This window comes from Pleurodeles waltl, chromosome 4_2 (genome assembly GCF_031143425.1).
Source record: "Pleurodeles waltl isolate 20211129_DDA chromosome 4_2, aPleWal1.hap1.20221129, whole genome shotgun sequence".
Taxonomy (NCBI): domain Eukaryota; kingdom Metazoa; phylum Chordata; class Amphibia; order Caudata; family Salamandridae; genus Pleurodeles; species Pleurodeles waltl.
The window spans coordinates 41,711,098-41,725,400 of record NC_090443.1 but is presented as its reverse complement, the minus strand read 5'-3'; the positions used below and the strand labels follow the sequence as shown (position 1 = coordinate 41,725,400).

The window sequence follows — 14,303 nt, the reverse complement described above, 5'->3', positions numbered from 1 at the left end:
GCTTTGCCTAGATAAATCCTTGGCATTCTGTTGCAAGTCACTTTTCTGAATGTCGTTCCGCTAATATATGGTTAGTAAAATTTGATATGCATTTTATCGGAAGTTACCTGACAAGGGCCAATCGGAACCTACGATTGAAAATAAGAGTGGCAAGACTCACTTGTAGGATTCTGGACTGGTGGACACCTATGGTGTTGTCACCCTATACCAGGTCCAGGTATACCCTATTATGAAGTGTAGGCAGTGTCTACGAAGCCAGGGCTCTCAAGAGGTAGCAGTGGATGAGCAGCCATGACTTATCTAGGAGACATGCAAAGCTTATGTAATACCACTGTAGTCACACAGCACTTACACACATGAAAGACCCACTCAGTGTTACAAAAATAAAGGTACTTTATTTTAGTAACACAAATACTAAAATACTATATAGGCAATACCCCAACTGGAGGTAAGTAAATACAGTAATATATACACCTTAGAAATCAGTAAATAGCATAGAAAGCAATGTGTATTGGTAAAAGCAATAGCGAATAGCGAGGGCCCTAAGGGAGGGCCAAACCATATACTAGAAAAGTGGAATGTGAAAGGCAGTCCCCCACCAAAGGATGTGGAATTGTTAGAGGGGAGTCGAAAGAACTGGGAACCCCAAGAGGTGAACACCAGAGTGACCCCCAGTGACCAGGAGAGCAGAGGTAAGTACCTGGTTTTCCCCAAAACCAACAGGACTTTGGAAAAGGATTGTGCAAGACCCAGACAAGACTGGAGGAACTCAAAGGTGGATTCCTGACAGAAGACGACCTAGAAAGGAGAGGACCAAGTCTAGTTCGTGATGAAGTGTCCTGTTGTGGAAGGAGCCATTACCCAACGTTCTATGGATGCAGGTCCAGGTCAACGGTGGACGAAGGTGGTCAGCAGTGCAGCACAGGAGCTGAAGAGGAGTTCCAGAAATGATGTAAGTGATGTCCCCATGTCGACGGTCGTGATGCAGTCGGTCAATATTGCTGGAATACCACCAAAAAGCCTTGGCAAGTGCAAGAGTCGGAGAAGAAGATTTTGCAAGGTTGAAGAAGACCAGTAAGGTCCAGGGGACTCAAGGAGGGGAGTTGACCCTCAGCAGCTGGGAGAGTCACAAGAAGAGGAGGCAGACCCCACAGGCAGCCCATGGGCAGCAGGCACAGAAGTCGCAGTGACGCCCACTCAGCACACCTGAAGAAGTGTCCCACGTCGCTGGAGCAGCAGGAAGGAGACTGTGCATTGCAGGAAGAAGTGCTGAGGGCCAGGGCTACACGGAGCCTGAAAATCCCTTGGTGGAGGAGCAAACAAGCCATGGTAGTGGCAAGAGTCAAGGTGCACAGGGGTACTGTCCTGGAAGGAAAGGCAAGGACTTACTGTCTCCCAAGTTGGACAGCTGGTAGAAAGGACCAAGGGGACCACTCCAGACCACCAACTGTGATGCAGGAGCCACACAACTCCAGAGGAGAGACGATCCACACAGCCAGTCATTGTTCCAGTTGCTGCCTGCGGATGCAGGGGAGGGACTCCTTCAATCCAAGGGAGATTCCTTCTAACTTCTTGTGCAGGTTGAAGACTCGTCACCCTCAAAGGATGCACAGCTGGGGAAATGTTGCAGTTGCTGGAAGGAGCAGAGCGGAATCATTGCAGAAGTTGCAGATTGTCAGTTCCTGGTGGGTCCAGATGCAGCCCCAGTGGCTAGAAGACGAAGTAAATGATGCAGAGAAGTCCTGCTGAAAACTTGCACATCGAATCTGAGGACCCACCCAAGAGGGAAGACTCTAAATATCCCAGGAAGTGGGATTGGTCACCTAGCAGGATGACCACCTAGCAGGAGGGGGCCGTGAGATCACCTACCTGACCTGGCCACTCAGTTGCTCCCAGGGGCCTCTGCCCATCTTGAATTTAAGATGGCACAATCAAGTAGACACCTGGAGGAGCTCTGGGCACCACTTCTGGCGTGTGATGGACAGGGAAGTAGTCACTCCCCTTTCCATTGTCCAGTTTCGAGCCAGAGCAGGGACCAGGGGTCCCTGGACTGGTGCAAATCAGTTTAGGCAAGGAGGGCACCAAATGTGTCCTTCAAAGCATACTGGTGGCTTGGGGAGGTTACCCCTCACAACCGATGTAACACCCATTTCCAAGGGAAAGGGTGTTACCTCCCTCTCTCATAGGAAATCCTTTGTTCTGCCTTACTGTGCTTGCGCTGGTCAAGCAGTCTGGGGGGTCGGCAGCAGCGCAGGCTGCCCGAAAAACCCCAGAAGACTAGGAGGAACAAAGCTGGGGTCCTCTAAGTAGGCCCCGGAGTGCATGGAATCATACAGCCAATACTGGCAACAGTACTGGGGTATGATTCCAACATGTTTGATATCAAACATGCCCAGGTTTGGAGTTACCATTATGTAGCTGTACACAGATAGTGACCTGTGTCCAGTTCACGGGTAAAATGGCTTATAAAATGGCTTACCCGCACTTAAGAAGTCCAGTGTAATGGAGCTGGAGTTCGTAGGGGCACCTCTGCCCATGCAGGGGTGCCCTCACACACAGGAACCTGGCCTCTGGGCTAGGAGGGGCTACCATAGGGGTGACATGCAGTGACCTGGTGCAGTGACCTGTAGTGAAAGGATGCATGCACCTTTTCACGCAGGTTGACTGGCAGGCCTGCAGACACATTTTGCATGGGCTCCCATGGGTGGCTATGCTGCAGCCCACGGGGAACCCTTGGTGCCCCAATGGTACATGAGTACCATATATTATGGACTTACATGGGGGCACCAGTATGCCAATGGTGGGGTGTGCAAAGTCCTAAGTAACCAAATTTAAAGGGATAGAGCTCAATCTCCGAGGTCCTGGTTAGCAGAATCGCAGTGAAACCAGTCAAAACACACTGACAGCAGGCAAAAAATGGAGTAACCATGCCTAAAAGAGGGTACTTTCCTACATCGCCATCAGTCAACAAACAAAGCTTCCTTGGTGACGGAATACATCTATTCCCTTTTATTTTTGAGTTCCTAATTAGATATTCTTCTTTCACACTTGTATGTACAATCTAGCTGTCATTTATAGAATACATGAAAAATGTGCATTGCAATAACCTAAAATGAATGTAATCATACTAAAGAGGAACTATTAACTAAGATGATGGAATTCTATAAACCTAGGCATTGAACTCACCACTTTTGTTCCATTAGCTAGATGATTAATAACTTTATACAGCTGTACAATTAGGGGCTAATACCCCATATTGCAGGCCAAAAGTGACAGATGCATGATCATGGAATAAATGGCTACATCAGTATTATTATTGTACATACTAATTTACCTCTTAACATCTAAAGGAGTAGCATAATTCATGAAACTTTGCAGAAAATCTTAATCACTTGTAAGGAGCATGTGGGTTAAAAACAAGTGTGCTAGAATGTAAACTAAATTGTTCTTGTGCTATATTTTTCTAAATATGTGCCTACATTTTATAATTGTATTAATTATTTTACATGTAAAGTGTTTAATCACTTTCACAAAATACTTTGTGAAAATAAGATGTTGATGGTAACGTTTACTGGGAAAAAATTTATATAAAAGACATAAAAAGTATGAGCACTTCTCCATAATGGAGCAGAGGTATCTCTGAAACTTTGGTCTGCTTTTTAGCTGTGTGGGGGAGGATACTTCATTTTCCTACAAAAGAACAGTCAGCCAACAAATTATACATGATTTTTCCTCTATGGGGAGATTATAACTTAAGGTAAGATGAAACAGATGATGGAGGTTTCAGTATTCTTATAAACCACTATACCGCCTAAACTACTACGTTTTTATCAATTACCTTCAACTTAAATCTAATGCCTAAACTTATAGGTACGAAGTACAGACCACATATGATAAAGACTTAGTGAAAGAATGACTACAGATTCTAAGAAAAATAATATTTTAACAGAGCACTAGGAAGAGCATGCTGATCAAGCACCTGGCTGATATATTTGAAAAAAAATACTAGTACTTAAGTTAAAAAACAACAGAGAAACTAATATTATGTGAAACATTGTGTGTTCCAGAAAGAACAGAGAATTTTGTTCTGTACTGGAAATAAAAATGGAACTGGGTTATGTGGCATCTCTTTCAAACTCAAAGCTTACGCTGGGATATTATCAACGTATTAGAGACTAAAGTTGCTTCTAACCCTGAACTAACAGTGAAGGTAGATTCCCCTGCCCAATTTACAGACCCAAGTACTGATACCTGAAAGTTGACGTCAGCGCCATTGTTCACCAGGAGCTCTAAGCAGAGGGCCCCGTTGGTCGAGACGGCTGCAAAGTGCAAAGGGGTGAAGCCCTTCTCATTAGGTTGGTTGACATTGGCGCCATAGTTCACCAGCTCATTGGCCACTGCGTCCTGGCCCATGTAACAGGCTATGTGAAGTGCTGTATTGCCAAATGAGTTGGGCTCATCAATCTAGAAAACAGAGAGGAAAAGCAGGCCCAGAACATATCAAGAATCAGTTAAAAAAAAGTCTAGAGTACATTTTCTTCACAGTCCCAAAGGGTTTTCAGCTCAGATAAAGGCTTGCAGCAGCCAGAACCAAGAGTGGGAAACCACAGCAAGAAGGATCGGATGAACAGGGTTAGAAACAGAGGGGCGAACAACCCTGCTGTGGCTGCTGCATTTACAGCTCACAGCTGGATGCAACACCATCTAAAACAAAATACTGCAACATACAGAAACCGTCAGATGACACAAGTGACGCAGAGGTTGCATGGATATCGCTTAGGCGAGAGGAATGGTAGTGGTCCATATTAAAAGTGAATGGTATCACAAGAGGGTGCACGTGAAAGGTAAACACAGCAGCAAGGTGAAAAGCAGGGTCATAGGATCGCCACTATGCAGCGGGTTTGAGGAAACCTGAAAAAAGATACAGTGAGTGAAAGAGCCACAAATGAAAGAAATAACAAACAGGAGGCAAACGTGCGGTTTTATCCTGCAAGATGCATGCTGCACACACAATGCCATGTGATGTAAAGCTGACATAATGTCACATCCAAAGATCATTTTTGTGTAACACCACACTGAAATGTGTTTTAGCAGTCAATAAAAAATATAATATTTGGCTCTCTACTAATGTTCATGTTTGTGGACTATTCATGATATAAGGTTTATATAGTCTACTCCTGGAAGAGCAGGTGCAACAAAAGGCTTCAAGTGATATCCTTCAATAAAGGGTGCCACCTTAAAACCATGGGTGAAAATCTTGCCAGGCACAAACATCTGGGAATGGAAATTAAGAAACCTTTGCACATTTGAATTTCCTACAGCATGCAGATTAACACAACTAAAGGTTTATAGAACAACCAGGGAGAAATTACTGTGAAACAGTTTAGGCCAGGAAGCAGTCACATAGGCTGTTCTAAAGTGGCACAATTAAGGCACTCCTGGCAGGCATACAGCTCACTGATGGGACCGGGGGAGTATGGTGGAGATTGTTTTAACACATTATCCACAAAAAGGCACAAATCAGCTAAAATGAGAGGTACACAACTCCCCTTTAGGAGAGTTCAGATTATCATGTCTGCTGTGAACAGAGGTAAAATGATCTACACCAATTTGCATGCAGGGTGTGGATCTGCATTCCAACCACTGTGTTTAAATACAAAGTATATGACAGAGAGGCCAGTGCATCTACAGTCATGACTAGCAATTCTGCGCATTATAGAAGGGTGATTTAAGATTATTTCTGGTCTTTAAGCTAAATAAACATGTTCACTGGCCAACAAGGCCCATTTTTCAAACTACTTACATTGGTGGGAGCCCAAAAGAAATTCCCCCCAGAACAGAACATCTTATTAGAAGTCAGACATTAATTTGTCCTTGCCCACTTCTGCTATTGTTTGCAGGTCCGCAAATTGCCCCTTTCATACTTTCTGTTGCCTCGAAACATTAAACAGGTCTGAGACTTAAAGCTGTTCAGAAACAAAGGGTTTTGAAAGCTGGCCAATCTCACCTCCACTCCCAGTTTCAACAGGTACTTTACAATCTCCACCTGGCCACTAGCTGCCGAGGCATGCAGTGGGGTGTATGCCTTCTTGTCCTTAGCCATTGCATCGGCCCCACGAGAGATTAACAGCTTCACAATTTCCAAGTGGCCTGAAGGTAAAACAGGGGACAGGTCAACCAGTGGCATACAATAACATTATATATGTTCATGAAAGTGGTTGGCATTAGCTCACCTTGGAAAGATGCCCAATGTATTGGCTGCCGGTCCTTCTTATCACATATGTTCAGGTTGGCCCCTTTGTTCAACAGTAGGACAACCATCTGGATAAGAAGAAAGAGCATAAGAGTCATTTCAACATGCGCTCAACGCAAGGCCAAAACCCTCCTCACCGAGCAAACCCCCCCCACTGGCTCATCAGAAGGTTAGGCCGGTACACCACCTACAAAAGGAAGAAGTTGCAACCAGAACAAGCGTTTGCTCAGATTAACACAGAATTGAGATTATCTTAAAACCCATTCTCACCTCCATATGCCCACTGTGCACTGCATGGTGAAGTGCAGTGCGACCAGTGCGATCCCCCACGCTAATGCTATTTACAAGGGGGATCAGTGCCTCCACGCACTTGGTCGAGCGGTTAGCAGCAGCGACGTGCAGTGGCGTCTGCCAGTACTTATCGCGGGCATTGGCATCTGCTGAGTGCTTGAGGAGAAAATGAACAGCCTTCTGTAGAAGCAAAGAAAAGGAGAGCATGCAATGGCTAGAGTTATGATCTTATCATAAATGTGCAATTTTACACCCATTACAACAAGTGAAATCTGTACACCATTTAAGAAAAAAAAAAGAGAGAAAGAGCCTTAAAGAAAACACATCCAACGCAAACCTAGCAAATCTTGCACAGTGGCAAATCTTGCTCACAGTCTCAATGGGAACAGCTGTCTGCCTTCTACTCGAAACCTTGTGCCCCTGCCTTCATAAAAGATCCCATTCACGGTCTCACCCAAAGAGCCTCCTTTGCTTTAGCTGAAAATACCATATTCAAAACTGTTGAGGCCCTGCCTTTGTGTGTGTGCGCATCAGGACACAATTTAAACTTGAGAGTACTTTAATCTAAGCCAAACACATCCATAAAATTCAAGTGCATTCTAGTTTTCACCACCAAAAAACTAAATGAAAGCACAAAAGTGCCATCTGCTCCAAGTTGGGATGACATGCTACATGGCTTTGGGAACTGTGGGGCCTAAGGCAATGTTACAGTTACAAGATGTAGGAAGTTGGCTCTGTATGTGCTATTTCAAAGTAAGGAATAGCATGCACAGAGTCCAAGGGTTCCCCTTAGAGGTAAAATAGTGGTAAAAATAGATAATACTAATGCTCTATTTTGTGGTAGTGTGGTCGAGCAGTAGGCTTATCCAAGGAGTAGTGTTAAGCATTTGTTGTACATACACATAGACAATAAATGAGGTACACACACTCAGAGACAAATCCAGCCAATAGGTTTTTGTATAGAAAAATATCTTTTCTTAGTTTATTTTAAGAACCACAGGTTCAAATTCTACATGTAATATCTCATTCGAAAGGTATTGCAGGTAAGTACTTTAGGAACTTCAAATCATCAAAATTGCATGTATACTTTTCAAGTTATTGACAAATAGCTGTTTTAAAAGTGGACACTTAGTGCAATTTTCACAGTTCCTAGGGGAGGTAAGTATTTGTTAGATTAACCAGGTAAGTAAGACACTTACAGGGCTCAGTTCTTGGTCCAAGGTAGCCCACCGTTGGGGGTTCAGAGCAACCCCAAAGTCACCACACCAGCAGCTCAGGGCCGGTCAGGTGCAGAGTTCAAAGTGGTGCCCAAAACACATAGGCTAGAATGGAGAGAAGGGGGTGCCCCGGTTCCGGTCTGCTTGCAGGTAAGTACCCGCGTCTTCGGAGGGCAGACCAGGGGGGTTTTGTAGGGCACCGGGGGGGACACAAGTCCACACAGAAATTTCACCCTCAGCGGCGCGGGGGCGGCCGGGTGCAGTGTAGAAACAAGCGTCGGGTTTGTAATGGAAGTCAATGGGAGATCAAGGGATCTCTTCAGCGCTGCAGGCAGGCAAGGGGGGGCTTCCTCGGGGAAACCTCCACTTGGGCAAGGGAGAGGGACTCCTGGGGGTCACTTCTCCAGTGAAAGTCCGGTCCTTCAGGTCCTGGGGGCTGCGGGTGCAGGGTCTTTTCCAGGCGTCGGGACTTAGGTTTCAGAGAGTCGCGGTCAGGGGAAGCCTCGGGATTCCCTCTGCAGGCGGCGCTGTGGGGGCTCAGGGGGGACAGGTTTTGGTACTCACAGTCGTAGAGTAGTCCGGGGGTCCTCCCTGAGGTGTTGGTTCTCCACCAGCCGAGTCGGGGTCGCCGGGTGCAGTGTTGCAAGTCTCACGCTTCTTGCGGGGAGTTGCAGGGTTCTTTAAAGCTGCTTCTTGAAACAAAGTTGCAGTCTTTTTGGAGCAGGTCCGCTGTCCTCGGGAGTTTCTTGTCGTCGTCGAAGCAGGGCAGTCCTCAGAGGATTCAGAGGTCGCTGGTCCCTTTGGAAGGCGTCGCTGGAGCAGAGTTCTTTGGAAGGCAGGAGACAGGCCGGTGAGTTTCTGGAGCCAAGGCAGTTGTTGTCTTCTGGTCTTCCTCTGCAGGGTTTTTCAGCTAGGCAGTCCTTCTTCTTGTAGTTGCAGGAATCTAATTTTCTAGGGTTCAGGGTAGCCCTTAAATACTAAATTTAAGGGCGTGTTTAGGTCTGGGGGGTTAGTAGCCAATGGCTACTAGCCCTGAGGGTGGCTACACCCTCTTTGTGCCTCCTCCCAAGGGGAGGGGGTCACAGTCCTAACCCTATTGGGGGAATCCTCCATCTGCAAGATGGAGGATTTCTAAAAGTTGGAGTCACTTCAGCTCAGGACACCTTAGGGGCTGTCCTGACTGGCCAGTGACTCCTCCTTGTTGCTTTCTTTGTTCCCTCCAGCCTTGCCGCCAAAAGTGGGGGCCGTGGCCGGAGGGGGCGGGCAACTCCACTAAGCTGCAGTGCCCTGCTGGGCTGTGACAAAGGGGTGAGCCTTTGAGGCTCACCGCCAGGTGTTACAGCTCCTGCCTGGGGGAGGTGTTTGCATCTCCACCCAGTGCAGGCTTTGTTACTGGCCTCAGAGTGACAAAGGCACTCTCCCCATGGGGCCAGCAACATGTCTCTGGTGTGGCAGGCTGCTGGAACTAGTCAGCCTACACAGACAGTCGGTTAAGTTTCAGGGGGCACCTCTAAGGTGCCCTCTGGGGTGTGTTTTGCAATAAAATGTACACTGGCATCAGTGTGCATTTATTGTGCTGAGAAGTTTGATACCAAACTTCCCAGTTTTCAGTGTAGCCATTATGGTGCTGTGGAGTTCGTGTAAAACAGACTCCCAGACCATATACTCTTATGGCTACCCTGCACTTACAATGTCTAAGGTTTTGTTTAGACACTGTAGGGGCACAGTGCTCATGCACTGGTACCCTCACCTATGGTATAGTGCACCCTGCCTTAGGGCTGTAAGGCCTGCTAGAGGGGTGTCTTACCTATACTGCATAGGCAGTGAGAGGCTGGCATGGCACCCTGAGGGGAGTGCCATGTCGACTTACTCATTTTGTTCTCACTAGCACACACAGGCTTGTAAGCAGTGTGTCTGTGCTGAGTGAGGGGTCTCTAGGGTGGCATAAGACATGCTGCAGCCCTTAGAGACCTTCCTTGGCATCAGGGCCCTTGGTCCTAGAAGTACCAGTTACAAGGGTCTTATCTGAATGCCAGGGTGTGCCAATTGTGGATACAATGGTACATTTTAGGTGAAGGAACACTGGTGCTGGGGCCTGGTTAGCAGGGTCCCAGCACTCTTCTCAGTCAAGTCAGCATCAGTATCAGGCAAAAAGTGGGGGGTAACTGCAACAGGGAGCCATTTCTTTACACAAGCCCCCCCCAGCCCACAGGCCAGGAGACTCAGCCCAAGCTGGGAGAGTCTTCCTAGTCTGTCAGGCGAGGAAGAGTAGGAGAAATAGGCTGGTTAGTTGCAGGGCCTACTCTGCCTTACATCCTTCTGTTCAGGTCATTCCCTTTGGGGAACTGACCTACTTCCACAGTGATAGGACCTAGTCTGAATTGCCTCTTGTCTGCCTCTTCAATGTCTCCACCCATTCTTTCTATTTTGGTCTTAGAGGTATCCTCCTCTGCTAACCTTATCTTGGCCAGGGTTACCCCTAGCTTACCCAGAGAGGTTACCCAGAGCTGGAGTAACCCCACCATGACTAATAGGGTCAGGGGGCCTAACTTGCTATTTGGCATGGGGTCAGACCACCATGCTAAGGATAGTGCAGCCATAAAGGCTAACACCCAGCAGAGGCCACTGACAGCTGTCAGTGCCCAGAACCACACCTTTAGCTCTTCACCTAAAAGGGAAGGGGCTAAGTTACAGGCCTCTTTGGGTTCAGGTTGCCTGTCTGCTGTATTAGAGTGGGGGGTTACCACATCTTGTAGTAAACACCCTTCTTCCACTCTTTCTTCTGTTAGCTGAGGAGCCACCCACTCAGGTTTAACAGTTGCCTGACTAGCCAGGACTTCTTGTGGGTCAGGTTGGACTTTATCAGGGCCATTTTTGGAGTTCTCCCCTACTGGAGCAGAATCTCCTTGGCTTGCTGTAACCTTGGCTAAAGGTTGTCCACCCTTCCTACTCTGTTTTCTTTTCTTCTTCTTCTGGGGCCTGCTTGCATTTACTGCAGAGGCAGGACTTCCAGAATCCTTGGGAGAGGACTGGCACTGGACCAGTTCCCCTCTTGGGCTCTGACTAACCTCTGGGTAGTCATTTCCAAGGAGACAATCAAGGGGGAGGTCTGTACTGACTACTACCCTTCTCCAGCTAAGAGTGCCACCCACTTCTATGGGCACTAAAGCCACAGGCCTCTTAGTGACCCTGTCTAGGCTAACTCTTACCCTGGCAGTCTCACCTGGGATGTACTGGTTTGAGAGCACCAGCCTGTCATGCACAATAGTGTGACTGGCACAAGTGTCTCTCAGGGCAGTGGTTGGGATTCCATTCACCAGTAGGTGGTGGAAGTGTCTACTTCCCTCTGGAATCTCCAACTCACCTGTTGGGCCCTGTTTCCAGTTGAAGGCTATGAAGACCTCCTCATCTGAGGAGTCATCTCCCATGGCTACACTGGTTACCCCTGGAATTTTGTTCTGGGGTTTGTTTTTGGGACAAGAAGTGTCCTTGGTGTGGTGCCCAGACTGTTTACAGTTGTGGCACCATGCCTTAGTGGCATCCCAGTTCTTACCCTGGTACCCACCTTTGTTTTGGGTTGTGTCTTGGGGCCCACCCACCTGTTCTGGTTTTTGGGGGCCTACAGAGGACTCTTTTTCTTTGTTTCTAGTGTCACCCACTTTCTCCTGGGGAGTTTTTGTAACCCCTTTCTTTTGGTCACCCCCAGTGGAAGTTTTGGTTACCCTAGTCTTGACCCAGTGGTCTGCCTTCTTTCCCAATTCTTGGGGAGAAATTGGACCTAGGTCTACCAGATACTGATGCAACTTTTCATTGAAGCAGTTACTTAGAATGTGTTCTTTCATAAACAAATTATAAAGCCCAACATAGTCACACACTTCATTTCCAGTTAACCAACCATCTAGTGTTTTTACTGAGTAGTCTACAAAATCAACCCAGGTCTGGCTCGAGGATTTTTGAGCCCCCCTGAATCTAATTCTATACTCCTCAGTGGAGAATCCAAAGCCCTCAATCAGGGTACCCTTCATGAGGTCATAAGATTCTGCATCTTTTCCAGAGAGTGTGAGGAGTCTATCCCTACACTTTCCAGTGAACATTTCCCAAAGGAGAGCACCCCAGTGAGATCTGTTTACTTTTCTGGTTACACAAGCCCTCTCAAAAGCTGTGAACCATTTGGTGATGTCATCACCATCTTCATATTTTGTTACAATCCCTTTGGGGATTTTTAGGATGTCAGGAGAATCTCTGACCCTATTTAAGTTGCTGCCACCATCGATGGGACCTAGGCCCATCTCTTTTCTTTCCCTTTCTATGGCTAGGAGCTGCTTTTCCAAAGCCAATCTTTTGACCATCCTGGCTAACAGGGGGTCATCTTCACTGGAGTTATCCTCAGTGATTTCAGAGGTGTTGGTCTCTCCTGTGAGGGAACCAGCATCTCTGACTATTATTTTTGGAGTCAGGGTTTGAGGGACCCTGTTCTCCCTAGATAGGACTGGTAGGGGGGAATTTTCCTCCTGGTCACTATCCTCTTCCTCTGAGTTGCCACCCTCAGAGGGGTTGGCCTTTTCAAACTCTGCCAAAAGCTCCTGGAGCTGTATTTTGGTAGGTTTGGGGCCCATTGTTATTTTCTTTATTTTACAGAGTGACCTTAGCTCCCTCATCTTAAGATGGAGGTAAGGTGTGGTGTCGAGTTCCACCACAGTCACATCTGTGCTAGACATTTTGCTTCTAAAAGTTGGAATACTTTTTAAGAATCTACAACTGGTTCTAGAATCTAATTCAAACTTTTACAAACTTTTAAACTCTAAAAGAAATGCTAAACAGGATCTAACACAAGGCCCTAGCAGGTCTTTTAAGAATTTAGAAAACTTTTCAAATTGCAAAAAATCAATTTCTAATGACAATTTTGGAATTTGTCGTGTGATCAGGTATTGGCTGAGTAGTCCAGCAAATGCAAAGTCTTGTACCCCACCGCTGATCCACCAATGTAGGAAGTTGGCTCTGTATGTGCTATTTCAAAGTAAGGAATAGCATGCACAGAGTCCAAGGGTTCCCCTTAGAGGTAAAATAGTGGTAAAAATAGATAATACTAATGCTCTATTTTGTGGTAGTGTGGTCGAGCAGTAGGCTTATCCAAGGAGTAGTGTTAAGCATTTGTTGTACATACACATAGACAATAAATGAGGTACACACACTCAGAGACAAATCCAGCCAATAGGTTTTTGTATAGAAAAATATCTTTTCTTAGTTTATTTTAAGAACCACAGGTTCAAATTCTACATGTAATATCTCATTCGAAAGGTATTGCAGGTAAGTACTTTAGGAACTTCAAATCATCAAAATTGCATGTATACTTTTCAAGTTATTGACAAATAGCTGTTTTAAAAGTGGACACTTAGTGCAATTTTCACAGTTCCTAGGGGAGGTAAGTATTTGTTAGATTAACCAGGTAAGTAAGACACTTACAGGGCTCAGTTCTTGGTCCAAGGTAGCCCACCGTTGGGGGTTCAGAGCAACCCCAAAGTCACCACACCAGCAGCTCAGGGCCGGTCAGGTGCAGAGTTCAAAGTGGTGCCCAAAACACATAGGCTAGAATGGAGAGAAGGGGGTGCCCCGGTTCCGGTCTGCTTGCAGGTAAGTACCCGCGTCTTCGGAGGGCAGACCAGGGGGGTTTTGTAGGGCACCGGGGGGGACACAAGTCCACACAGAAATTTCACCCTCAGCGGCGCGGGGGCGGCCGGGTGCAGTGTAGAAACAAGCGTCGGGTTTGTAATGGAAGTCAATGGGAGATCAAGGGATCTCTTCAGCGCTGCAGGCAGGCAAGGGGGGGCTTCCTCGGGGAAACCTCCACTTGGGCAAGGGAGAGGGACTCCTGGGGGTCACTTCTCCAGTGAAAGTCCGGTCCTTCAGGTCCTGGGGGCTGCGGGTGCAGGGTCTTTTCCAGGCGTCGGGACTTAGGTTTCAGAGAGTCGCGGTCAGGGGAAGCCTCGGGATTCCCTCTGCAGGCGGCGCTGTGGGGGCTCAGGGGGGACAGGTTTTGGTACTCACAGTCGTAGAGTAGTCCGGGGGTCCTCCCTGAGGTGTTGGTTCTCCACCAGCCGAGTCGGGGTCGCCGGGTGCAGTGTTGCAAGTCTCACGCTTCTTGCGGGGAGTTGCAGGGTTCTTTAAAGCTGCTTCTTGAAACAAAGTTGCAGTCTTTTTGGAGCAGGTCCGCTGTCCTCGGGAGTTTCTTGTCGTCGTCGAAGCAGGGCAGTCCTCAGAGGATTCAGAGGTCGCTGGTCCCTTTGGAAGGCGTCGCTGGAGCAGAGTTCTTTGGAAGGCAGGAGACAGGCCGGTGAGTTTCTGGAGCCAAGGCAGTTGTTGTCTTCTGGTCTTCCTCTGCAGGGTTTTTCAGCTAGGCAGTCCTTCTTCTTGTAGTTGCAGGAATCTAATTTTCTAGGGTTCAGGGTAGCCCTTAAATACTAAATTTAAGGGCGTGTTTAGGTCTGGGGGGTTAGTAGCCAATGGCTACTAGCCCTGAGGGTGGCTACACCCTCTTTGTGCCT

At 47.2% G+C, this 14,303-nt stretch overlaps 1 protein-coding gene across 4 annotated transcripts in view; it reads right to left on the bottom strand.

Moving 5' to 3' along the window:
- ANKRD52 (ankyrin repeat domain 52) overlaps positions 1 to 14,303 on the bottom strand; it is a 664,467-nt gene that overhangs the window by 587,831 nt on the left and 62,333 nt on the right. For all 4 annotated transcript variants that reach the window (XM_069230557.1, XM_069230556.1, XM_069230555.1 and 1 more), the window contains 4 exons: positions 6,524 to 6,724; positions 6,234 to 6,321; positions 6,008 to 6,150; positions 4,252 to 4,464 (listed from right to left, as the gene is read on the bottom strand). In XM_069230557.1, coding sequence (XP_069086658.1) covers positions 4,252 to 4,464; positions 6,008 to 6,150; positions 6,234 to 6,321; positions 6,524 to 6,724 — 645 coding nt within the window. The remainder of the gene's footprint in view (positions 1 to 4,251; positions 4,465 to 6,007; positions 6,151 to 6,233; positions 6,322 to 6,523; positions 6,725 to 14,303) is intronic.